Source organism: Mauremys mutica, chromosome 6, assembly GCF_020497125.1.
Source record: "Mauremys mutica isolate MM-2020 ecotype Southern chromosome 6, ASM2049712v1, whole genome shotgun sequence".
Taxonomy (NCBI): domain Eukaryota; kingdom Metazoa; phylum Chordata; order Testudines; family Geoemydidae; genus Mauremys; species Mauremys mutica.
In genome coordinates, this window is record NC_059077.1 from 45,289,295 (window position 1) to 45,317,092 (window position 27,798).

The 27,798-nt window shown below is 45.6% G+C and overlaps 1 protein-coding gene across 1 annotated transcript in view; it reads left to right on the top strand.

Annotated features, from left to right (window-relative positions):
* The window catches only part of ANKRD31 (ankyrin repeat domain 31), a 121,909-nt gene that overhangs the window by 33,293 nt on the left and 60,818 nt on the right, over nt 1-27,798 (top strand). The window contains 5 exon segments of the mRNA XM_045020100.1: nt 8,387-8,679; nt 9,062-9,198; nt 11,935-12,120; nt 14,187-14,329; nt 23,267-23,411. Of these exon segments, the coding sequence (XP_044876035.1) occupies nt 8,387-8,679; nt 9,062-9,198; nt 11,935-12,120; nt 14,187-14,329; nt 23,267-23,411 (904 nt within the window).

The following is a 27,798-nucleotide window of genomic DNA, read 5'->3' on the forward strand; positions in this document are numbered from 1 at the left end:
ACAGCCCTAGGAACCTCTGTCTTGCAGTGCCCAGTTATGCCCACTGGACGCTGCAAGCTGATATGAGTTTGTCAATTTAACAAAGAAATTGATATGTAGCAGGCTCATTATCCCAAGGGTAGCCTCTAATACACTTCAAACCAAACGTACTGCTTCAGGTGGAATAAACAAACAAATTTATCGACTATAAAGATCGATTTTAAGTGATTATAAGTCAAAGCATAGCAAGTCAGATTTGGTCAAATGAAATAAAAGCAAAATGCATTCTAAGCTAATCTTAACACTTTCAATGCCCTTATAAACTTAGATGCTTCTCACCACAGGCTGGCTGGTTGCTCTTCAGCTAGGCTCTCCCCTTTGATCAGCGCTTCAGTCGCCTGGTGTGGTGTCTGTAGATGTAGGTGGAAGAGGGAGGAGGAGCATGGCAAATGTCTCTCCCTTTTATCATGTCCTTTCCCTCTTGGCTTTGACCCCCCCCTTCAGAATCAGGTGAGCATTACCTCATCGCAGTTCCAAACTGACCAAAGGCGGGTGACTCCTTGGAGAGTCTAACAGATTATTTTGTTGCAGCCTAGGCCAGCGTCCTTTGTTCCTGTAAGCGTGGGCTGGGTTTGTCCCATACCTCCCTTAATGAGGTGTGAACTGCCTTTTTGCTCTTGGAGAGTTTTTGCCTGGGCTTATTTTAACCCATTAGGATACATTTTCAGCCTCATAACTGTTATACATGAAATTATAACCTATAACATTACTGTAACATTATTGTAACAATTATAATAACATCACTATAACAGCCATGCTCAGTATATCATGAGCCTTCCAAAGACACCCGACATGACAAACTTAGCATTGGATACCACACAATCATTTTACGAGGAATAACATGGAGGTGCTGGATGGTCCCCCAAGGTACATAGCGTCACACCTCTCCTCTTAGTTTACTGCAAGAGGGTTAGTCACTGATTAGCTCAAAGGCAGTTTGTGTTAAAATTCTCTTGGCATCCAGCCATTAAGGCCATGAGGTGGTGTGCCTCAGTTTCCCCATTCACACACAGCAAACCACATTTTTTATGGTTTCTCTGCTGTGATAAGCTTTAAATCTGTTTACAGGTATTAATTGAAAAGTAGCATTATCATGAGGTTTAACATCCATGTCAAAATTCTTATCCCCAAAACTTAACATTAATACTAAAATTTTTATCACAGATGTGCATTTACAAGTATCTTTATGATACCACACCCTCTGTTCAGATAGTGTAGTTTGAAGTTAGTTTGTTCATTACCCATGGTGTTCTTTGCCTCTCTCCCATGTAATCAGTCACTGGCTTTTCCTTCCCTCCATTGTTGCCCTCTGTGTGAGCTCTTAATTTAATCATGTTTCTAGAATTTTGGTGCCTCAGGGTCTGGCAAGATAGATGTCCAGGGGGATCTTGCACATTGGCTGGCCCTTTGGAGAGTGGTCTCCCAACCCCAGGACTGTACATATGCAGAAAATCCAGCTCCCCTTTTGGGGTTACCCTGTGTTTCCCCCTGCCAGCACTGAGTCCTGCCCTGCCCCCTAGGGGGCTGTGATCTGTGCTCTCTGGGCTAGGTGTGTTTACCCTTCGGTCAGATGCACCTTTTCCCAGCAGCTCTCCCATAATTGCTTTCTGTGTCTCACCAGCGTGGGGGAAGACATCCCCCTCTCTGTCAATTGAGCCATTTGTATTGTCACAAACTACCACCTGGCCGTTTCCTGGTCCCAACTTCTCTGCTGTTACTGGTATTGGAGCTGCATCTTGATTTAAAGAGACACAGTTACTTTCCAAAAACTTATCAGAAATAGCATCCTGAAGAATTGGGACCTGGATTGGGGTACCCTCCGCCACCTGTTTCTCTGAGGCTAACCTCACAGAACCAATATGATAGGTTTCAATTGCTTGGAGAGTTTCTGTGTTGAGGACAGCAGAACTAACATGAGCTATTGGTTGCCTGCTTCCTCTTAGCACAAGGCATTTATTCCTTGGGTGATCAGTGGAATTACACTGATAGCACCTTTTGGGCTCTTCTGCTTTTACAGGAGATTTGGGATGAGGGTTAGAGGAATGTTTATGGGTACATAAGAACATAACATAAGAACATAAGAACGGCCGTACCGGGTCAGACCAAAGGTCCATCTAGGTATCCTGTCTACCGACAGTGGCCAATGTCAGGTGCCCCAGAGGGAGTGAATCTCTAGCCTGGTCTACACTAGGCGTTTAAATCGGTTTTAGGAGCCTAAAACCGATTTAACGCCACAACCGTCCACACTAGGAGGCACCTTATATCGATTTTAATGGCTCTTTAAATCGGTTTCTGTACTCCTGCCCGACGAGAGGAGTAGCGCTAATATCGGTATTAACATATCGGAATAGGGTTAGTGTGGCCGCAATCGACGGTATTGGCCTCCGGGAGCTATCCCACAGTGCACCACTGACCGCTCTGGACAGCATTCTCAACTCGGATGCACTGGCCAGGTAGACAGGAAAAGCCCCGCGAACTTTTGAAATTCATTTCCTGCTTCCCCAGCGTGGAGATCTCATCTCATCAGCACAGGTGACCACGCACAGCTCATCAGCACAGTTAACAATGCAGTCTCCTGAGAATCGAAAAAGAGCCCCAGCATGGACCGCTCGGGAGGTAATGGATCTGATCGCTATATGGGGAGAGGATTCAGTGCTAACAGAACTGCGTTCCAAAAGACGAAATGAAAAAGTATTTGAAAGAATTTCTAAGGCTATGACGGATAAAGGCCACAGCAGGGACTCCGTGCAGTGCAGAGTGAAAGTTAAGGAGCTCAGACAAGCCTACCAGAAAACCAAAGAAGCAAACGGAAGGTCCGGGGCAGGTCGAAAAACATGCCGCTTCTATGATGAGCTGCATGCAATTTTAGGGGGCTGCGCCACAAGTACCCCACCCCTGACCGTGGATTCCGAGGTGGGGGTTGTAATCTCTGCCATGTCTGAGGAATATGCAGACGGGGAAGATGAAGAGGAAGAAGAAGAGGAAGACCTCGCAGAGAGCACACAGCACTCCGTGAACCCCAGCAGCCAGGAGCTTTTTATCACCCTGACGGAATTACCCTGCTCCCAGCCCTCACAAGCAACTATTCCAGAGAATGACGCCCTGGAAGGGAGCTCTGGTGAGTGTACCTTTGCAAATAGCAAACAGTGTTTTTTAAGCAAGCCTTTTTTAATGATTGATTTGCCCAGAGGACTTGGGATGCATTCGCAGACAGTATAGTTACTTAGAAAAGTTTGTTAACATGTCCGGGGATTGAGAGGAAATCCTCCAGGGACATCTCGATGAAGCGCTCCTGTAGGTACTCCAGAAGCCTTTGCAGAAGGTTTCTGGGCAAGGCATCCTTGTTCCGCCCACCATGGTAGGACACTTTACCATGCCATGCATGTAGCAAGTAATAAGGTATCATTGCGTGGCAAAGCATCGCAGCGTATGGTCCCGGTGACTGCTGGCATTCAAGAAGCATCCGCTCTTTATCTTGTTCTGTTATCCTCAGCAAAGTGATATCGTTCAGGATAACCTGGTTAAAAATCAGGAATTTAAGTAAGGGGGGTGGCCATTTTTCTACTGGGTTCGTGGAATGCAGCAGCTTAAAAAAAACACTTTCCTGCACGTAGCGAAGCGGGGGGAGGGGAGGAGTGAAATGCCGATGATCTTTTCTGTTTGGTCACCGGCGAGGCGATCTTCCCCAAGCTACCGGACAAGCAGTGGGTGGGGGGGAGGGGGAAGGTTGTTGATTAGCAGGGAGCTAGCGTGGTATTAGCCATGCGTTGGGGGGGGAGGGGTAAATCACTGAGACAGTGGCTTACCATGGCCGCATGCAAGCTGAATCCTGATGCCTGGACCTGTGTCTGAGATCTGTAACCCCAGAGATGCAAGCAGTCACTATTAAGATGAAAAATGCGACCTTGTAGGGAAATCACATGTGCTATGTAAGGTGAATAGTGCTTTTCACTGTGAAAGAGTATAACCATTGTTCTGTAAAATGTATCTTTCTAAATATTTATCTCCCTCATGCAGCTGCAAATTTTTCAAGCGTCCCTCCTCCATCCCAAAGGCTAGCACAGATAAGGCGGAGGAAAAAGAAGACGCGAGATGAGATGTTCTCGGATATTATGGAAGTTACACGCAATGAAAGAGCTCATCTGAATGAGTGGAAGGACGTGGTTTCAAATTACAGGAAAGAGGCCAGTGAACGTGAGGACAGGAGGGATGAACGTGAGGACAGGAGGGACAACCGAGATGAGAGGTGGCGGCAGGAAGACCGGCAGGAAAATCAGCGGTGGCGGCAGGAAGATCAGCAGTGGCGGGATGCAACTCTGGGGCTGCTGCGTGATCAAACTGATATGCTCCGGCGTCTTGTGGAGCTTCAGGAACGGCAGCAGGATCACAGAGTGCCGCTGCAGCCCCTGTATAACCACCCTCCCCCCTCACCATGTTCCTTAGCCTCCTCACCCAGACGTGTAAGAACGCGTGGGGGGAGGCTCCGTGCACCCGCCCACTCCACCCCCGTGGACAGCCCAACCAGAAGGATGCCGTTACTCTGAATTATTTTTTAATGGCCTTCTCCATCCCTCCTTTCCTCCTCCCAAAGCACACCCTTACTTCTCTCCCTCTTTTTATAATGAATCAATAAAGAATTCATGCTTTTTAAATGAGAGTGACTTTATTTGCATAAGTAAGCTGTACTCGAAGGGGGAGGGGGAGTTGCTTACAGGGACTGAGTCAATCAAGGGGGTTGGGTGTTCATCAACAAACACAGCAGTCACACTGTACCCTGGCCATTGATGAAGCTCGTTTTCAAAGCTTCTCTGATGCGCACCGCTTCCTGGTGTGCTCTTCTAATCTCCCTGGTGTCTGGCTGCGCGTAATCAGCGGCCAGGTGATTTGCCTCAGCCTCCCACCCCGCCATAAAGGTCTCCCCCTTACTCTCACAGAGATTGTGGAGAATACAGCAAGCAGCAATAACATAGGGGACATTGGTTTGGCTGAGGTCTGAGCGAGTCAGTAATGTGCGCCAGCGCGCCTTTAAACGGCCAAATGCACATTCCACCACCATTCTGCACTTGCTCAGCCTGTAATTGAACAGATCCTGACCACTGTCCAGGCTGCCTGTGTATGGCTTCATGAGCCATGGCATCAAGGGGTAGGCTGGGTCCCCCAGGATAACGACAGGCATTTCAACATCCCCAACTGTTATTTTCTGGTCTGGGAAGTAAGTCCCTTGCTGCAGCCGTTTAAACAGAGTAGTGCTTCTGAATACGCGAGCGTCATGAACCCTCCCTGGCCATCCCGCGTGGATGTTTGTGAAACGTCCCTTGTGAACCACCAGTGCTTGCAGCACCATTGAAAAGTACCCCTTCCGGTTTACGTACTGGGTGCCCTGGTGCTGCGGTGCCAAGATAGGGATATGGGTTCCATCTATCGCCCCCCCACAGTTAGGGAATCCCATTGCAGCAAAGCCATCCACTATGGCCTGCACGTTTCCCAGAGTCACAACCTTTCGTAGCAGCAGCTTAGTGATTGCTTTGGCTACTTGCATCACAGCAGCCCCCACAGTAGATTTTCCAACTCCAAATTGATTCCCGACTGACCGGTAGCTGTCTGGCGTTGCAAGCTTCCACAGAGCTATCGCCACTCGCTTCTCTACTGTGAGGGCTGCTCTCATCTTGGTATTATGGCGTTTCAGAGCAGGGGCAAGCAAGTCACAAAGTTCCATGAAAGTGCCCTTACGCATGCGAAAGTTTCGCAGCCACTGGGAATCGTCCCACACCTGCAACACAATGCGGTCCCACCAGTCAGTGCTTGTTTCCCGGGCCCAAAATCGGCGTTCAATGGATAGAATCTGCCCCATTACCATCAGGATCTCCAAAGCGCCGGGGCCCGCGGTTTGAGATAATTCTGTGTCCACGTCCTCATCACTGTCATCGCCGCGCTGCCGTATCCGCCTCTTACTCGCCTCGGTTCGAAGGTCCTGGTTCAGCATATACTGCACGAGAGTGCGCGAGGTGTTTAAAACATCCACGATTGCGGTATGGAGCTGAGCAGGGTCCATGCTTGCTGTGCTATGGCGTCTGCACGGTTCACCAAGCAAAAAAGGCGCGAAACGGTTGTCTGCCGCTGTCAGGGAGGGAGGGAGGGGTGAGGCTGTACCCAGAACCACCCGCGAAAATGATTTTTGCCCCATCAGGCACTGGGATCTCAACCCGGAAATGCCAAGGGGCGGGGGAGGCTGCGGGAACTATGGGATAGCTACGGGATAGCTACCCACAGTGCAACGCTCCAGAAATCGACGCTAGCCTCGGACCATGGACGCACACCACCGATTTAATGTGTTTAGTGTGGCCGCGCGCACTCGATTTTATAAAATCTGTTTTACAAAACCGGTTTATGCAAATTCGGAATAATCCCGTAGTGTAGATGTACCTTAACAGGCAATGATCAAGTGATCTCTCTCCTGCCATCCATCTCCATCCTCTGACAAACAAAGGCTAGGGACACCATTCCTTACCCATCCTGGCTAATAGCCATTTATGGACTTAACCACCTCCAGTTCCCTTTTAAACACTGTTATAGTCCTGGCCTTCACAACCTCCTCAGGTAAGGAGTTCCACAAGTTGACTGTGTGCTGCGTGAAGAAGAACTTCCTTTTATTTGTTTTAAACCTGCTGCCCATTAATTTCATTTGGTGACCCCTAGTTCTTGTATTATGGGAACAAATAAATAACTTTTCCTTATTTACTTTCTCTACATCACTCATGATTTTATATATCTCTATCATATCCCCCCTTAGTCTTCTCTTTTCCAAGCTGAAAAGTCCTAGCCTCTTTAATCTCTCCTCATATGGGACCCTCTCCAAACCCTTAATCATTTTAGTTGCCCTTTTCTGAACCTTTTCTAGTGCCAGTATAGCTTTTTTGAGATGAGGAGACCACATCTGTACACAGTATTCGAGATGTGGGCGTACCATGGATTTATATAAGGGCAATAATATAGTCTCAGTCTTATTCTCTATCCCCTTTTTAATGATTCCTAACATCCTGTTTGCTTTTTTGACCGCCTCTGCACACTGCGTGGACATCTTCAGAGAACTATCCACGATGACTCCAAGATCTTTTCCCTGACTCGTTGTAGCTAAATTAGCCCCCATCATATTGTATGTATAGCTGGGGTTATTTTTTCCAAAGTGCATTACTTTACATTTATCCACATTAAATTTCATTTGCCATTTTGTTGCCCAATCACTTAGTTTTGTGAGATCTTTTTGAAGTTCTTCACAATCTGCTTTGGTCTTAACTATCTTGAGCAGTTTAGTATCATCCGCAAACTTTGCCACCTCACTGTTTACCCCTTTCTCCAGATCATTTATGAATAAGTTGAATAGGATTGGTCCGAGGACTGACCCTTGGGGAACACCACTAGTTACCCCTCTCCATTCTGAGAATTTACCATTAATTCCTAACCTTTGTTTCCTGTCTTATAACCAGTTCTCAATCCATGAAAGGACCTTCCCTTTTATCCCATGACAGCTTAGGAGTAAGAGTAAGGGTAAGAGAATGTTTAGGCTCCCAACCTCCTTCTCTCTTCCCAAAATGGGATCCTCCCTCCCCACCAGCTTTAAACCCCTTTTTTCTGTGGCCTGCCCTCAATAGACGCCTGATTCTGTTAGAAGGCATCAGCTAAAGAAGCCATCTCATCCACAGACTTTACATCTTTGTCCCATTACATCCCTATCTCCCAGGAGCGGCGCCAGGGTTTCTGGCGCCCTAGGCAGAATTCAGGGGGCGGCATTTTGTGTGCTCCCCACGGGGCACACGGGAGCTTCCGGTTCCGCTCCCATCGTGCCGCCGAAGAAGGACCCTCCGCCGAAATGCCGCAGGCGACAGCGGCAGTCATTGAGCTGCTTAATTGCCTGCCGCTGTTTTCCACGGCACGTCGGCAGAAGGTCCTTCTTCGGTGGCGCAACGGGAGCGGAACTGGAAGCTCCTGTGCACGCTGTGGGGAGCGCACAAAATGCCGCCCCCCGAATCCTGGCGCCCTAGGCCTAGGGTCGCCTAATGGAAGCGCCGTCCCTGCTATCTCCTGAGCCATCCACTTCCCTTGCTGGGTGTTCTTAGTAGTTCCAGGGCCTGTATAGCATGGCACACAACTCCAAGTGTGTTCCTCTGTGCAGGCAATAATTGTGTAGAACTCCAGTTATTAAGTAATCTAAGTATCTATCTATCTATCTATCTGTGCATGTATAACTTAAATGACATTTTGCTTTTAACACCACACACAATAATCCAGGCACAGCATTTCTTTTAATAGCTTGACTATCAGTAGTTTGAAATAATACTTTTTGTCACAGCATATAGGTAACCAGAAGAACCAGGATTTGATCATTTCTGATTATTGCAATGTCACCTCTTATGACAAACAAGCTGGTGAAGGAAATTCAGGTTCAATAGAAAATACCTCAGGTATAGAAACTACCAAAGCAACTTCTTGTACATTAAGGAGGTCAACTCGATTAAGAGAAAACTGCACTAGAAAGCACATAGATGAAGCTTCCAGTTGTTATAAAATGCTAGAAGAAACGCACCAGAGAATATATAGTAATGATGAAGAAACAGGAAATAAACTTTCATCTAAAGATTTTGGGTATGACATATATAACATAAAAAGCTTACTTCTCTTCATGCATGAACACTTTCTCTCTCTCTCTCTCCCAATTTATTTAATAAATATGCAACTTACATGCCATTCATTCCTCATTTGTACTATGTAAATGTTCATTTAAGTTACCTGAAAGGTAAAGATTTTACATTTTCTTTAAAACACTCAAAGTCATATTCTGCACTGATTTATACTCCATACAATCCCATTGAAGTTTGTGTGATTATGAGAAGTATGCATCTGCACATAATTATAAACCTCCTTTACAAATTAAATGTTTACTTCTAAATTTAGTATAAATACTACATTGTTGTTTTATAAAGCGGAGAATATTTTTATTCATTCTGAACAAATCTCTCATCAGTAGAACACAAGACTCTGCTTATAAGGACAGCAAAGAACAGCGTTCAGAGCTGGAAGCCAGTACATACCAAGGATCAACTATGGATGTAAACAGCAAGGTTGAGCAGATGAGGAAAAGCCAAAGGCTTGCAAAGAAAATTAGTAAGAGATGTTCTGACATTTATTTGCCTGATAAGTTACTCTTCTGTTGAACTGATTCAAACAAATGTACTGAACCAGAAAAGTATAAATTTGTTGGATGGTGTTTTCAAAGCCGCTGAAATGTGGATTTATGAGCTACCTTTTTAAAAAGCTTTATATACATTAGTTTTAATAATAATCCATGATACTTTGTACCAGTTTTTATTTCACTACTTACAGTACAGACTCTAATAATTGACCTGCTTACACACATCCTTCATAAAATTTAAGAAAAACATTCAGGGGTGGAAATCTAATTTTGTAACATTATAATTGAAATGACTGAATATTCTGAAACACCAAAACAAAAGAACAAATAGATCCAGAGTACAAATGTAGAGCCTACAGTCTGATTTGCCAAGGCAAACTCTGCCTGTGCAGAGTCTCTCTGAAGTCAGTGTGACTCAACATGCACAAGAATTCACCCCCATGGAGCAGATTGCAGGTTTCAATCTATTTTATGTATTTTTATGACCTCCATCACAGTTATATCTGTGCACCTCACACTCTGTGATGTATTTATACTCACAACACTCCTGTAAAGTAGAGAAGTCTTATTATTCCCATTTTACAGGTGAGGAACTGAGGTGTAAAGAGACTTGCTTAAGGTTACACAGGAAGTCTGTGGCAGAACACTGAATTGAACCTGGGCCTCCTGACTCCTTCGTCCCCTAACAATTGTGAATCCTAATTACTTTTAAGATTGGAGTGTTATAATTATTTTCATTTATGCAAGTCCAGTTTGGCTTTAACTGTGTACATAATATATTTAACAAATTTTGAAGGTATATGTTATATGAACTATAATAGTAGTATAATATAAGTTGTTAATTATAAATCTACCACTACCCAGCACCTTGCTTTCATGAAGAGTTGTCAGTATTTCCACTATAACCATGCTTATGATGGGTTTTCTAATCAGATGACTAATATTTATTTAAAATAAAGTCAGCAACAGGTTTTCATTCAAGAGCAAAATATTTTTTTAAAAACAAAATGCTCAAAATAAAATATATTTTTCTGTTTTCATCATGATTGGCTGTAGTTATATGGCCAAATCCTATTGCATAGAGCAAAATTAATGTACATCAGTGTTCACCAACCGGTCGATCACGTTGACTGGTCGATCCTAGAGATTCTACCAGTTGATGGTGATCTCTGGCTGCAGCGGGGCTGCCACTAAGGCAGGCTCCCTGCCTGCCCCAGCCCCACCCGTGGAAGCAGCTAGCATGCCCCCATGGCCCTGGGGGAGGGGGAGCAGGGGTCTCTGTGCGCTGCTCCTGCCTGCAAACACCACCCTGGCAGCTCTCATTGGCCGGGAATGGGGAACTGTGGCCAATGGGATCTGCGGGAGCAGTGCCTGCAGAGAGGGGCAGCACGCGGAGTCACATGCCCCCCTCAGGGGCCGCAAGGGCGCATTGGTCCCTTCTGGGAGTGGTGTGGGGCCGGGGCAGACAGTGAGCCTGCCTTAGCCCCGCTGTGCCGCTGCTGACCAGGAGCCGCCTGGTAAGTGCTGCCTGGTAGGAGCCTGCACCTCAGCCCTAAGCCCCCTTCTGGAGCCAGCACCCCATATCCCCTCCTGCACCCCAACCCCCTGCTCCAGGCTCAGCCTGGAGCCCTATCCCACACTCCAAACCTCTTGGCCCCAGCCCAGAGCCTGCACCCCAGGGCCTCGGAATGGATGGGGTAGATCCTGGGTTGCACTTAAGTTCAAAAAGTGATCTTGTGCGGAAAAAGGTTGGAGACCACTCATGTACATGGACTTTCCTCCATTTCAAAAATATCAAAAGGCTAAAGATTGGAATCTTTAGCCACAACCAGCCAGGCTGCTTGTGCTGCCTGCAACCACAGACTATGGAGCGGTGTAGCTCTCTACTCCCACATGAGCAATATTTTAGCTATTGGATCTGCACAATGCATGAACCATGCTCGTTCCCTTGCCATGCCTCCTGCCTGGCCATAATCCATCCCCATCCTCCTGCCTTCCAGCATAGACAGCAGCCCTGAAACACTTCTCCACAGCATGAAGGGAGCATGCAGAATTTCCCACTGTTGGTAAAGTGTATCCTCGTGCCCCAGTACAGTAGAAATGGTTCCACTGCATTTGAATCCTTCCATGGGTGCATAATGGAAAGCAGAATTTGTTACAAAGTATAATAATAGTGTTTGTTTCTATATTTAGTTTTGTAAACTTAGAAACACACGTAAAACATAAAACATAAAAGAATTGCTAATAAATGCCATAGGTTTGGTAAGGAAGAGAAGAGTGACTAAGCAACTAGCTATATATTGACTGCTTTTCTTTCAAGAAACTGTACCGCAGGAGAGCAGATTTGATCAAACTTGTTGAAAATGATTAATACACTTTGCCTAAAATGTAGACAGCCAAGAGTTTAAAAAAACCACTGTTTAAAAGCCATATTCTTTCATTCTGTGCATTGCACCCATTTGATATCAGGAGATTGGTGCAAAGTTTATGGGGTTAAATACAATCTTTAATTAGTGAGATTGATGTTTACATATTTTACTGAAAGAGCAACTTTCTGAAGTGTCTGTTTTTGACAGTAGTTGGGGGCAAAAATTCCTGTTGACAAGATTTTTCTTCAGAAAACTTGTATGCTAACTGTAGTGCTGAGGCCAAAACAATAATCAAACATATTTTTTCAGTTTACCAGATCTTTATTTTATGTTTTTCAGCAAAACAAACCTCTGTTAAAAAAAATTCAAATAGTGCACCTGTTGCCTCCATTCCTCTTTCAAAAATCTGTAGGAAAAATCTTTTTGGTGAGACTTTACTGCATAAAGCTGTTGCTGAAGATGATACAGATTTTGTACGCAAAATTATAAAAGTTGGTGCAAATGTAAATGTTCAGGATTATGCTGGTAAGTTTCAATTCCAGTTAAAAGATAATTTTATATCTTTTATAACAAATATATATGCATAAGTAATAAATGTTCATGCTACCAGATCACAAACAGATGTTTTAGAGTTGATCCATCACTTTTTTGAATTCTTATTAGTTTAAGTTCTTATAAGTTCTCACAAGACAGGTAATAAATGTGTAGACCCATATATTTAATATATAGACATTACCGCCAAGACTCCATTCTGGCATGCACAATTACCTCCAATTACTCCCTTCTGGCATGCACAATCTGTAAAACAGACCAAAATTTGGCTTGATGGATTCAGTCTTGTTCCTTTTGAAGTTAATGAGAGTTTTGCCCTTGACTTAAATGGGAAAAGGATTATGTCAATTTTAGAGCCCAACCAACACTCTAGATATGTACTGGGGTATCTCCACCTGTGGGGAGATAGTTGAAGGAAAAAGCTATTGTGGTCAACAGAACCTTAGTATGTTTTGATGCAGGAAGTGGTGGAAGGAGGATTGGAAAGCACTTGGGGGTAGATCTTCTATCCTCTCCCTCAGTTCACTCTGCCAGTTCAATAAGAACACTTCCATACAGGGAACTCACGCAAAGTTATGGTCAGTGCAGTGGCAGAACCGAGGTGAGGAGCAGTGGCGGCTAGTGCCCCTGCAATGGAATACTCCTGGGGGAATTCTGCGCCACCTCGCATGCGCAGAATTCATGTCCCCACCACAGATTTCTTTGCTTCCCCACAGAAAAATGACTTTCTGAAGGGGAAGCAAAGGGAAGCCACAAGAGTAGTCATGTGACCATCCTCAGCAGTATGTTTTGGGTGCCCAGGGCAGCTGGCAGAGAGGTAAATCACTGTGAGGCAGGGTGCAGGACTGGGGATGACCTGGCTGGTGGCTCCTACCCTGTGCTGGGCTCAGCCGCTAGTCCAGCTGGGCTGGGGCGGACAGGACTTCCTCTTCCCCTGCACAGCATCCAGAGCTGGGTCAGCCCCAGCCCCAGATTTCTCCCCAGGCTGCAGGAAGCTCTGCAAACTCCCCCTCTCGCCCCCCTCGCACCCATCGCTCCTCAGCTTCAAGGGGAGGGATCACTGTAGGGGAAACTGCTTCCCCATTCGCCCAGTCACCCATGCATCCAGATCTCCTTATGCCCAGACCCTCCCGCCTCACCTCACCTCCCGACACACACCCAGAACCCCTCCTGCCAAGCTTCACTCCCCCTGCACTTGGGCCACTGCGATTAGTCACCTGGATCCCCACCCCACCGAGCCCCAACCAGCAGCACCTGGATTCCCAACCTCACTGAGCCCCCACCTTGGTCTGGACCCCCCACAGAGTCCCGTTACTGTTGCACCCAGAACCCCTGTGCATCCAGATCGCACACACATGGATCCCCCACTGAGCTTCCCAACCCCAGATTGCCTCACACAGAACCCTCTCAACCTACACCTGGTTCCCCCCCACACTAAGTCCCTCTGCACTTGGATCCTGCCGGGCTGAGACTTACACGTGCAAGCTGTGCTTGAGCTAGCATGCTAAAAATAGCAGTGGCTTGTCTAGAACCTCAGATGAGGTTGTACTCAGGTAGCTAGCCCAAGCCGCCCCGCATGCTGCTATAGCCCCACTGCTATTTTTAGCACGCTTGCTCAAGCAGAGCTAGCACATGTATGTCCACCCACACTGGGAATTACATATCCCAACTGCTGGATAGACATACCTATAATGTAAAAGTTTCATTCACAGAGAAATTGCTGGTATGCAAAGGTTAAGTTTTCTTTCCTTTTTGAGCAAATACGTAATCTAACATCTACATTTGTTATAATGGCATGCAGTTCTTAGGTGAGTGCAGATTTTGACAGTTAGGACCTCTCATCTACATCACTTTTGAACCATATAAAAATTTGTCATATGGTCAACTTATTCTTAAAATATTGCAATTTCTAATAAATTTAGACTATCTTAAAATTAAAACTTTATCAAATAGTCTGCAAAATTGATAAAAATTGGTGTCAAAGAATATTATTCAAATAGGAAATGTAAGATTTAGTTGACAATTTTCCTTTGTCATAGGTTGGACTCCACTACATGAAGCCAGTGTGGCAGGTTTTTATAAGACAGCAAATGAGCTTTTGAAAGCAGGAGCTGATGTTAACTGTAAAGGAAGTGAACAAGTAACACCAATACAGGATGCAGTTAAAGAGGGCCATTATGAGGTATGATTTCTATATTTGGGCACAAACTACATTTTACATATAAAAATTCCTGTGATTGGGTCAGGGAGGTCACATCGCATTTCAGTTTCATTACATGTGCTGCTAATTATTTAGAATTTAGGGTTACATTTTAAGATTTCAGGGTATTTGGAATTCTTGCTGCCCTACTTCAGATAAAATCATGAGCAACATTTTACAGATTTGTTCTTTAGAGTGTGGTAGCAGAAATTAGCTGCATTTTTCTAACTGTTCTTTGAGATATTTTACTAAATAGTATACTAAAATAGCACAGAAAAGGTAATCCAAATTGATAATGCTACGAGTCTCATGCTTCATGTTGTCTGAGGACATCAAAACACGTTATTGCACAATTGAATATGGTTTTTGTACTGTCTTTTGAAGTATGAGACTGCTGTTGGAGACAAAATATTGGACTGAAAGTAGATCAGGGTTTTGATCTGGACTGACACCAATATTTTTTTCTATTTTTTCCCCCGTGTGCATAACAAATGGCTTCTAGAGCTCAAGTTTAAAACTGATGGATGCAGTTTCTCCTGCTATATTATCTCCTCCACTTACTCTGCCCTTTCCCTTATTCTTGCTACCTCTTTGGTCACTCATAATCTTTATTTCCTTCCTCTCCATTGACTAAGAACTATTTCCGTATTAGTGACTTTACACATGCCTATGCAGGCGATTGTGTCATAACCCACACCTGAACCCCAAATCATGTGTCTGAAGGAATGTAGAGAGTGAGTAAGCTAGCGTGCCTGAGGGGTGTGGGTAAGGGCCATGTACCAGGACTCAAGTTTCAATAGTCCTCCACTCCCATTCTGACAATGCATTGAACCCTTTTCTTCCTGACCCTTACCCACTGTATAAAGGTTCCTGTCCCACCGTTTTCAGTGATAGTAGCGTGCTGCAGTGACCAGCTGTCCGTTGAACTCATACAGATCAATACAGGTGAAAATGCATCCTGCTCTGAGAGCAGCCAGTTGGCCCACTGAGCACACTTAGGTGCTTTTCAATGTCTGGTCAGAGTGCACAGTCTTCCATGACTTCAGCCAGTGCGGCAGAAACATACACCTGTACTGGGAAATTTCATGGAGGCTGGAGCAGGCAGGCATTGAGTGGACTCCAGCCCAGTGCCGGGAACACATGAACCAGTTGCGGCTCCCATACAGGGGCCCAAAAGACTCAAGCTGTCTCTCTGGGACCACTTCTTGTACATGCCCCTTCTACGAGGAGCTTGACCAGGTGCTGTCAAGGGCTTCCAGTACAGAACCTGAAGTGGTTCATGATCCCTTCCTCAACCTCACCTGCCTCATTGTCCAGTCGGATGCTGATGAAGGCTAGAGTGAGAAGGCAGCACGGACCATGGAGGGTGCCCCAGAAGACCTGGAGGATGAAGAGCATGTGATTCAGCACCTCTCTCCAGTGGAGCCTGTTGAGGAAGCCCCCTACCCCGATGAACCCAACGAGGGTCCCAAGTCATGGCAGAAACCAAAACGTAAGGCTGGTAAGTTACAATGGACCTTCCCTGCCAATATCCCCTCTTCATGTGCTAAATTTGAAATACTGTGCACTGACTGTTCTCCTCTGGATAATATGCCATGCATTGTTTGAACTGCAGTGCTGAAAGCCATGGAATTGTCATGTCCCTCTCCCTACCAAACTCCTCCAACTTTCCCCTGCTCCAGCCAACCAGCCCCTGCTTCCCCTCCCCTCAATGGTCCCCAAGCAAGACATAGTTATAAATCAATGGTTTTATTGATTTCTGACGAACCTGTATTATGCATTTGGATAAAGCTATTTCTTAAAAACAGATTATTCAGGAAAAATCACTGTCCCTGTGTTTGTGTCTTTCTTGGCCAGCAGTCAGACAGGAAAGGTCCTGGGGCTGCACAGACCATGGGAAGGAAGGGGTCAGGTTAGAAAAATCCCAGTTGGGGATGGGACAGTTGCAGAAAGCTTATAGTAGGTTGTCTAAAGTTAGTAACAGCTGTCTTTTTTTTCTTTTAAAGATTACACAGTTTCAGTGCTTCTCCCACCAGCCTGAGCTTACCATCACCTTACAAATGGCAGCTATGTGGAATGGGGTGGGCGGATGGAGGGGATGTTAGGTCTGGGAATGGGGAGGGAACAGAACACAGTTGTAGAACACTTTGGTTCTCTGAGGAGATGTTAGTCACAGTAGTCTTTTCTCCCTTGGAAGATTACAAAATTGTTACTGGCTCTGTCCCTGGTGTGTTGCCTCTCCCTGCACTGAGCTATGCTGCACAAGCATATTTCAGCAAGTTTCCAGGGTAGCAGAAACTCTAGCTGCGTCTTGAGGTTTTACAGCAGTGCAACTCTGCTTGGTCCACCTTCATAGCAGACCAACCCCCTTCATTTATCAATATGTAAAGGAGTGACCGTTAGCAGAAACATCTCTCTGGCATAGATTGCAGATCTCCTCCACAGGACAGAGAGACACTTCTCTTTTCCATTCTTGGAAACAGCTATGTTTTCCAAATGTTAGCCAGCCTTTAAAAAAGGAATTGCAAACTGGTAACTTAGGACCCTGGAAGGAACTGCCACTCTCTCTTCCCCCTGCCCACTACCTTGAGACTCTATGAACATTTACATTTTTTAAAAATATTAGTACAGTTTATTTACCGTTAGTAGCCTGTGCTCCTTCCTCATGGGCTGCAAAAGTTGCCTAAGAACCAAGGATCCTTCAAAAGTCACATTTATGGAATGCTGAAAAGTATCAAAATTGTGGCCTTCTACAGTAAAGTTATGTCATGTGGGAGGATTTCTGAGCTTTTTCCCAAGGACAAAAATTGTAATTCTACCCTTCTCTTTCAATTGGTAGGACCTTCAGTTCCTGGGAGTGAAACCACTCCACAAAGAGGGCTGGAGCAATGCCCCAGAGATAGACAGAGAAGAACCCAGGAAGAGCTGCATCTAGGCATGGGCAGGGGAAACCAGGAACCATTTCAATTTCTCTGGGCATGGAAGGATTGGGCACTTCATCTGGAAGAGACACTGATGTACTGGTTCATGGAGCAGGAAGCGTAGCACAGAGAATGGGAGCATTCTCCCATTGGACTTGTGGCTGAATGAGTTTGAGGTCAACCTGCTGGTGAGGCTACTGAACCAGTCCATGAACTGCTATCTCCATTTCTTTCTCCAGCTGCCATGCAGGATGCTGCTGAGCCAGAGGATCTTGTTTCAAGAACCCCCCTAAGTGACTGGGAGAAGAACAGAGCCTGCAGGACTCCTTCACTAGCACCCAAAAACCCTCACAGGGGGACCCCGCTGAGTGACCAGGAGGGGAATGATGAGTCTGCAGGAGTTCCAGAACCCCATCAAGTGCCCATCCCCCAAGTCCCTTGCAGGAGACATTCCCGTTTTTCTCCAAAATCACTTTCTCCTGTCATTCCTTCTTGTCAGGAGGTGGTCAAGGAGACAGATACAGAGACAGTAGTATATGGCCGGTGTTCCCACTTGCATTCCCTGTATTTTTTAAAGATTTGTTTTTGACCCTTCCTTTTAAAAAATATTTCAATCTAATACTATTCATTCTATCTAATACTTCTAATAAATACTATCGTTTCCTAGACTTGTGTGTGGCCCCTTCTTCCTACGTTTGGTGAGCTGCAGATGATTTCAGATTCAGAATTGGGCCCCACAATTCAAAGCTCATGAAATTGAATGGTATATAATTATCTGATGCCATGATACTGCAAACACTTTTCTGTCTGTCCCCCACCAAACCCTCCCTCCTGAGGCTCAGAAATATACTAAGTCCCAAGTATACATGGGAGGGATGGGAAAGTGCAGTTAGTATTGTGTTCTTACAGAAAGTGCTACTAGTTTTCAACGCAATGGAAGTCAGAAACACAGAAAATGGGTAGATGAATATCTGTATGGATTAGTTCAAATGCAGAAAATTGAAACAGTACCAGTAGCAACACAGGCAATGACACCATCTGCCACTAACCTGTGCATAAATGCCCCCCACTCCCCACTGAAAGCTTAACCAGCTTCAGTGGTAATAGGGATTAGTGCTCTGTAACAGCCCCTGAATGCAGTTAGGACTGCTGACAATGAATGGTCAAAAAACAAAATGACTGCATCAGGGCAACGTCACAGGAACAAACAGTAAATGATCTTTGGCTACAGGGAAATGAAACCCTCACAAAGCTATGTAGCCCCACAAATAGGCACCAATGTTCCCTTGTTATATGCATTCCCAGCAGCTGCATAAGGTGGGAAGGTATCCCTCAGCACAGGCAGATGTCAACCTCTGCCTCCCTGCTGTGGCAAGATGTGTGCATGTATGGTGCTCATAATTTCCCTTGCCCGCTGGGAACCAGGACCAATGTGCACGTACGTGGGATCTGGTTTTCTGTAAAAGTTTGCAAATCAGACTTGTGAGCCCACTTGGAATGGAAACACTCCTCTTTTACCCTCACAAATGTTACGGAGTGTGCAGCAGGGGATGAGTATATGAATGGCCATTTTGACACTGACATCCAGATAGGTGTGTAGGCAGCGCCAATGAGCTTCCAGCCTAGCAAACACACACACCATAACCATTCTGCAGAGCTTATAATTGAATTCCCCTTTTCCAGTGTCATTGGTGTTGGGGAATGGCTTCCTGAGACAAGTTAGGAGTGGGTATGCAGGGTCCCCCAAAATAACAGTTGGCACAGACAAACTGTACAGAACCATATCGTTTCTGGGGAATAAAATCCTCCTTCCTTCAAGTACAATCCTGATCACCTCAGCACTCTGGTGTCATGAACCTTTCTAGTATTTCCCATGTTTGTAGTTATGAATCTGCTTCTGTGGACCACTAAGCCTTGCAGAAAACATGGTTCACATATGCATTTGTCTCTTTTGGTGGGCAAAGTATTGGGATGTGGGTGCCATTGATGGCCCCTGCATAGTTTGGAAGCCCCATCCTCTGAAATCCAGCTATTATTTCTGGAACTTTTCTTATAGCACCCACCTGTGAGTAGATCACAGTGTTAACTGCCTCACAAACCTGCACAACTGTGACCCCAGCAATGGACTTTCCAACCCCAAAGTGACATGCAGCCGATCTGGTGGTGGCAGCTTCCATAGGACAATAGCAACCTGCTTCTGAACTGGTATGGCTTCCCTGAATTGAGTGTTCTGGTGCCGGAGGTTTGATGCAAGTTCCTCACATGGCTCTATGAAGGTCTGTTTCCTCATTTGGAAGTTCTGAAGCCATTGCTGGTCATTCCAGGTTTCCAAAATGATGTGATCCCAGCACACCAAGCCGGTTCTCTGGCACCAGAAGTGATGGTCCACCCAAGGACATACCTTGGCAACACTGGCATTCACCATATCAGTACCATGTGAGCTGAATGAATTGTTATTGACCCTCATAGTCAGCTGACTTCAGTGTATCAGAAAGTTCTGCCCAAATTCCATCCAACATCTCACCAGTCACCTGCTCCACTGCATAACCAATTGTCCCACAGTAAGAAACAGGAACAGATTCAGATCGTTATCTCATTGCGAAATGTCTTCCACCTACTTTTTCAGGGAATAACAGTGAGGGGTGATGTGATTAGGAACTGCCATCAGCAAATGTGTGAAGGCAGGGGATAGTACCCACAACACACAGCAAAGTGGTTCCTAGAGTGTTTCCCTCGGCTGCACAGAATCTTGGATACAGCGCCTGAAATAGTAGCACTAATCTCATGTAACAACAGTGGCAGTATGGACATGTATATACGTGTGTACATTTCGTTATACCTGTGTCCAGCACAGCATATGCAGGCACTTGGGGCAGGTATGAGGAGCATGCATGAGCACGTACACAGTCCAATGTTCAAATATGCAAGCCAGTGTAGACAGAGCATCATTTTCCTTCCTCACTTGTTCCATACTCAACATTTATGATTGTCTCTTCTCCACCACTCACTTTCTCCCTTTCATTTTGCGTGTGTGTGTGTGAGAGAGAGAGGGGAAAGAACAGGCAAAAAGAAGAGAAGAGGAAGTTTGAGAGACAGAGAAATGAAGAAATTTATCAGCAAGGGCTAGAGAGAGGAAAGGGGAGCACAGTGAAACTTTCCCCTCCACTAGTGCCTGCTAGCAAGGTGTCCAGCTGTGCAAGCATTTAGCCTAGAGGGAAACAATGAATGACACGCAGGGAAATACTATTCTCTAATCACTGGTCTGAATTATTTTCTGCTCACTGTGCACTAAAGCATTATGTTAACAGGGTGAGTCATTTGAGTTTTAATTACTTTATTGCCACATTTTCATAAATGTGTGTGTGGTTTGTGTGTAAATTCTACAGCTGTGCGTGCAAATTAGTTGTGTGTACTTTTGCATGCACAGTTATGAAAACTGGCCCTTCTTGTTATAATACACTGAAGAGAAATCTACTCCTGTGGTCTTAAGCAGTAAGTCAACCGAATAGTCAATGTTAGAGTGGATTTATTGGGCTCTGTTAGTATCTATGCTCTAGTTTCATAACACATTTCTGGATTCTGACCTCTCTTCCAGTCTGGCATTAGTGGGCTTTGCCTCTCTCTCTGAACATACAGAACATACACAGTTCATATTTGCACAGGAGCTCTGGGACTAAGGGCATGTCTATACTACAATCTTACGCAGGGCCGGCTCGAGCTCTTTTGCTGCCCCAAGTGGCGAAGGGGAAAAAAAATCCCCGATTGAGCTGCCGCCGAAGCGCTGTGGCCAAAGACCCGGACGTGCTGCCCCAGTCACGGACGGACATGCCGCCCCTTTCTATTGGCCACTCCAGGCACCTGCTTCCTTCGCTGGTGCCTGGAGCCGGCCCTGATCTTATGTCAACCTATGTTAGGTTGACTAACAGCCACCGCAGTAATTACTCCTTCTGTCAGTGGTGCGTGTCCTCACCACGAGCGCTTCCACTGACTGAAGAGGAGCAGTGTCGGGGGCTGAGAGCCAGGGCTTTCAGCTCCACACAGGTCCATGCCCCTCTAGGAGCCTAGTTGCCCCATGGACTTCTTGCCTATCTGCTTCCAGCCAGGAGCAGGGAGAAAGCCACCCAGGGCTTCTTGCCTCTGGCAGGGAGATCTCTGCCTGGAATCCAGCTGCCGTGTTCCTGGTGGGGAGCTGGGACCCCAGCGGCATGGTTCCTAGTGGGGAGCAGAGACCTGGCAGCAGCCTGGCTGGGGAGCTAGGAGCCATCTTTCTTGTCAGTTTCACAGCTCACAGCTCTCCTACACCGACATAAGCCTTACACCTCTCATAGAGGTGGAGTTACTATGTCGGTGTAGTAGGGCATTTACCTTGGCGGGAACAACGCTGTAGTGTAGACACTGACATAGTTAGGTTGACATAAGCAGCCTTATGGAGACCTAACTCTGTAGTGTAGACCAAGTGTAAGCATACTTCTTCCACCACTGCCAGAATGTCTGTCTCCAGCATTGCCCAGAGAGCAATTTATTGCTCCTGTCTAACCCTTATTCATCTCAGGATTTTAGCTTTTTTGCTGGGCAGTAGCAAGTTCTGTCCCTAAAATCTTCTCCAGCTCTCCAAATCCAGAAGAAAATTATCCTGCTTTCTCAAGGCCAGTCACCGATCCCATAATTAGGGTGTTCATCTGGGACCTGCGAAACACAGGTTAAATTTTCTGCCCTTCCACAAGCTTCCTGTGTGATCTCGGGTAAGTCATTTAGTTTCCCTTTGCCTCAGTTTCCTATCTGTAAAATGGGGATACTTCCCTACCCCACAGGAATGTGGTGAGGAAGACTATAGTAAAGATTGTGAGGTCCTTGGATAATACAGTAATGAGAATGGTATAAGTACATTACGTGGATAGAAGTTCCAACTAACACTGGGTAAGTAAGGCTCTGTCTGCACTACGCACCTTTTAGCAACTTAGCTGTGCTGCTACAGCCGTGCTACTAAAAGGCGCACAATGTAGCTGCTGTTTGTCATCAGGAGAGCGCTCTCCTGCTGACAAAAAACTTCCACCCCCAATGAGCCGGGTTAGTGTTATTGGCAGGAGAGTGCTCCTGCCAGCAAAGCGCTGTTCACACCAGTGCTTGTTGTCAGCAAAACTTTTGTCTTTTTAGGGTTTTTTTTTTTTAACACCTCTGAACGACAAAAGTTTTGTCTTTCACTTACCAGTGTAGACAAAGCCTAAGAATTCTCAATGTTTCTGGCTGAGTGAGGGTCTGCAGGTTGACAGCATCTTTGGCAGCATTCCCCTAATGTGTGGCTTTAGAGAGGGTTTCACTGCGGATTGAGTACTCCTTTAACTTAATTCTCCTTCGCCATTAGGTGAACAGGGGAGGCAGAGATCAAACTGGGTCAGTGACAGAATTACCTGCAAACTGTGAATTTAGGAAATGCTCTGCTAGTGACTAGAAGAGAATGTGACCTAGTCCAAGAACTAAACTGCCTCTTGGATATGTGGAGAGAGAGAAAAACAAAACCCCAATAGTGCTGAAGTGAGGGAGGGAGGAGTAAGTCCCAGAAAGGAAATCGTTAAGTTACAAATTTTCTAATACTTAAAAATAATTTTTCTACACACGCTTATTGGATGAGTAAAATTGGACAGAATTACTATGGCCTTAATCATGAGATTAACCTTTTAAAAATAACTTAAGAAATAGCTTGTTAACAAGACACTCTATTATTAGACCTTGATTTTAGAAAGTCAGCTGGTTATTCACTGAAGCAATGAAAATGAAAAAAATAAATGGAAGGCTTTGGAACAAACTTGTATTTAGAGGAATGTTTGGGGCGCAATAACTGGTCTTGGTAAATTCTATTACTGGGAATTTTAAAACTCTAGTGGTATTTTAACACTAGTGGCAGGTATTTCTGTGTACACCACAGAGAAGCATATATGAGGAGAGAGGAGTGGAAAATAAAATATTAGAAGAAAAAGTATCTGAAAAGTTTTACCTCTAGGTGGCAGAGTTACTGCTTTGGTATGGAGCTGATCCGTTATTCAAAAATGAGACGGGGAAGTGTGCCTTTGATGAAGCTACTGACCAGCGTATGAAGAAACTGCTTGAAAGTTATATAACTAAATCTAGAAGAGGTTCATCATCAGGTAGGAATGAGCTATTCTGGCATATTCATTACTATTAGATAGAGAACAACAGAAATCCCATTGTCCCTTACTTATAGCCAACACTTCTATGGACTTCGCTCACTTGATACACTAGCACAGTGGTTCTCAACCTTTCCAGACTACTGCACCCCTTTTAGGAGTGTGATTTGTCTTGTGTACCCCCAAGGTTCATCTCAATTAAAACTACTTGCTTACAAAATCAGACATAAAAATACAAAAGTGTCACACCACATTATTACTGAAAAATTGCTTACTTTCTCATTTTTACCATATAATTATAAAATAAATCAAATGGAATATAAATATTGTGCTTACATTTCAGTGTACAGTATATAGATCAGTATAAACAAGTCGTATGAAATTTTAGTTTGTACTGACATTGCTAGTGCATTTTATGTCTCCTGTTGTAAAACTAGGCAAAAATCTAGATGAGTTGATGTACCCCCTGGAAGACCTCTGGGTATCCCTGGTTGAGAACCACTGTACTAGCGGACTTGGAGCAGAGTCCTCTTGTTGGTTGTCTTCATTAACATGCATGCATGAGATGAAATAAAATGATAAGGTTATACACCTAAGACATGCTCAGAGTTTATCATTTGTGTATATTTGAACAGTATATAGACTAAAAAATTTATTAAAGCTAATGTTAAAAAAATTATAAAATGCATAGGCTGAGAAAAGTGTGTTTGTACATCTGGGTATAATGTTTAGATTATCCACAAATACAATGTTTGTTTTTAAAGTCATAAGATACATATAGTGCATAATCAGCAATAACCCCAATTTAGGTGAATGAATTTAATGATACAGTTTAAATATTTAGCATCCATTCATTCGGATACATTACTCATGAAAAAAGTTATACAGAGAGTTGGTGGCGGAAAGCAAAATATATCAATGAATGAAGATTGTCCCTCGTAACTGAGAATTTAGGATAGGCTGTCCATTTAGAGAAAAAAGAATTAATCAGGAAAGTATTTTAGTTACTTTCCCGACTGTGCTTCTCATCGACACTCCAGTTCATCCCTCCTGATATTGCCGATGTCTGGTGATGTGTTCTATGTAGATGTCCCTCAACCACCTGACGGTGTCCAACACCATAAGTTGCCGCATCAGCCGAGCATAGTGTTAACCGACTCCACAGTCTCTCAGCGCTCACTTGTTACCAGGGTCCTATGCGCCCAGGGCTCTGATGATCAGCGTGTGAGTTTGGACCTCATAGACCCTAGCTCTCAGAGAGTCGGCCGGAGGGGTGTATTTCTCCAGCTTTTGAAATCGGGCATCATGGAAAGCTGGGATCCTGTTTTCGAATTGCACTGTGACGTCCACCATGATGATCTTCTTCCTGTCCTCATTGGTGATGACAATGGCTGGTCGCATTTGGCTGTCAGTTCCGGGGATGGCGGAGTTTGCGGCTACCTTCCCCACAGGTAGAATCATAGAATATTAGGGTTGGAAGAGACCTCAGGAAGTCATCTAGTCCAATCCTCTGCTCAAAGCAGGACCAACATCAACTAAATCATCCTAGCCACGGCTTTGTCAAGCCGGGCCTTAAAAACCTCTAAGGATGGAGATTCCACCACCTCCCTGGGTAACCCATTCCAGTGCTTCACCACACTCCTAGTGAAATAGTGTTTCCTAATGTCCAACCTAGACCGCCTCCCCTGCAACTTGAGACCATTGCTTCTTGTTCTGTCATCTACCACCAATGAGAACAGCCTAGCTCCATCCTCTTTGGAACCCCCTTCAGGTAGTTGAAGGCTGCTATCAAATCCCCCCTCACTCTTCTCTTCTGCAGACTAAATAAGCCCAGTTCCCTCAGCCTCTCCTCATAAGTCATATGCCCCAGCCCCCTAATCATTTTCGTTGTCTTCTGCTGGACTTAACGGTATGTAATTGCTGGGGTCACCTCTAGAGCCCTTTTTAAATATTGGCATTACATTAGCTATATTCCAGTCATTGGGTACAGAAGCCTATTTAAAGGACAGGTTACAAACCCTAGTTAATAGTTCCGCAACTTCACATTTGAGTTCTTTCAGAACTCTTGGGTGAATGCCATCTGGTCCTGGTGACTTGTTACTGTTAAGTTTATCAGTTAATTCCAAAATCTCCTCTAGTGACACCTCAATCTGTGACAATTCCTCAGATTTGTCACCTAAAAAAGCCGGCTCAGGTTTGGGAATTTCCCTAACATCCTCAGCCGTGAAGACTGAAGCAAAGAATCCATTTAGTTTCTCTGCAATGACTTTATCGTCTTTAAGTGCTTCTTTTGTACATTTTTACACTTAATTTGGCAGTGTTTATACTCCTTTCTATTTACCTCACTAGGATTTGACTTCCACTTTTTAAAAGATACCTTTTTAATCTCTCACTGCTTCTTTTACATAGTTGTTAAGCCATGGTGGATCTTCTTTAGTTCTTTTACTGTGTTTTTTAATTTGGGGTATACATTTAAGTTGGGCCTCTATTATGGTGTCTGAAAAGCATCCATGCAGCTTGCAGGGATTTCACTTTAGTCACTGTACCTTTTAATTTCTGTTAAACTAACCCCCTCATTTTTGCATAGTTCCCCTTTCTGAAATTAAATGCCACAGTGTTGTGTTCTTCTCACGACAGGGATGTTAAATGTTATTATATTAGGTCACTGTTTCCAAGAAGTCCTGTTATAGTTACCTCTTGGACCAGCTCCTGCGCTCCACTCAGGACTAAATCGAGAGTTGCCTCTCCCCTTGTGGGTTCCCGCACCAGCTGTTCCAAGAAGCAGTCATTTAAAGTATCAAGAAATTTTGTCTCTGCATTTCATCCTGAGGTGATATGTTCCCAGTCAATATGGGAATAATTGAAATCCCCCACTATTATTGAGTTCTTAATTTTGATAGCCTCTCTAATTTCCCGTAGCATTTCATCGTCACTATCACTGTCCTGGTCAGATGGTCGATAATAGATCCCTAATGTTATATTCTTATTAGAGCATGAAATTGCTATCAATAGAGATTCTATGAAACGTGGATTCACTTAAGATTTTTACTTCATTTGATTCTACATTTTCTTCCACATATAGTGCCTGTAACCGTCCGGTGTGGGGGCTTGGCCCTCTCAGGTGTGGCTGGGAGCCAGGCCGCCTCACTACGCGAGGCTAGTAAGCAGTTCAGCCTCCAGAGTCCGAGCCCTAGGTCAGGGCGGGACAGTAAATAGTAGTATCCGGCCCTCAGGCAGGGCTGAGCAAAAACCAACAGTAGTTAAGGCCCAGCCCTAGGTCAGGGCGGGGCAACAAACAGTAGTTTGTAGGCTCAGACCCCCAGGCAGGGCCGAGCAAACAAACAGTCTCTTAAGCCAAGCCCTAGGGCAGGGCGGGGCAACAAGCAGTAGTTCAGAGGCTCAGACCCTCAGGCAGGGGCTGAGCAAACAGAGTCAGTACTTTAGGGCTCAGGTCCTCAAGCAGGAGCTGAGCAGACACACAGCAGTCTAGGGGCTCAGGTCCTCAGGCAGGAGCTGAGCAAACAACAGTAAGTCCAGGCTTCTATGCCTGCTTGTGGGTGAAAGGGGGAGACTGCCACCCGTGAGTGGGGTGTCAGGGGGGACACAGGCCCACCCACTCCACTGTGTCCCAGCCTGGGGCCCTAACAGCGGCAGTTAGTCTGCTGCTGTGTCGGTGGGGTCCTGACCGCAACACACCAACATTGGCTCGAAGTCTGCTGTAGCCAGACGGGGTCGGCTACCCCAGGGCTACTTCCAATCTCCCCCTCCATTGGTACCTGCTCATCTCTAGCGTCCTCCGCCGGGTCCCACATTGTGGGCTCCTCGGGGTGCTGAGCGCTGGATCGGTCAGGCTGCTCCTCGGGGTACCGGGCTCGGGGAAGGCTCGGCCAGTCCTCCTGAGGGTACCGGGCTCGGGGAAGGCTCGGCCAGTCCTCCTCAGGGTACCGGGCTCGGGGAAGGCTCGGCCAGCCCTCCTCAGGGTACCGGGCTCGGGGAAGGCTCGATCTAACAGGAGCTCGGTCAGTAGCGTCTGTCCTCTCCAGCGGCCGGACAGCAACTGAGCACTGGGCCCAGGTCTTTATACTTCCTGTCCCGCCCCTTGACTTCCGGAGGGTGGGGACAGGTGGCGGTGGCTCCGCCCACTGAGGCGGCTGTTCTGGCTCGGCCCTCTCAGGTGCGGCTGGGAGCCAGGCCGCCTCACTACAGTGCCACTTTCTCCCCCCCCCCGCACAACCTGTTCTGTCCTTCTGATATATTTTGTACCCCAGAATGATTGTGTCCCATTGACCTGTTAATGTATGTGTCTGTCAGGTCCTTTACACTGACCTAAGTCACCTCTAATGTCGACTTCTGTAATCCAGCTCTGCGAGAGGCGTAGCATTTAATT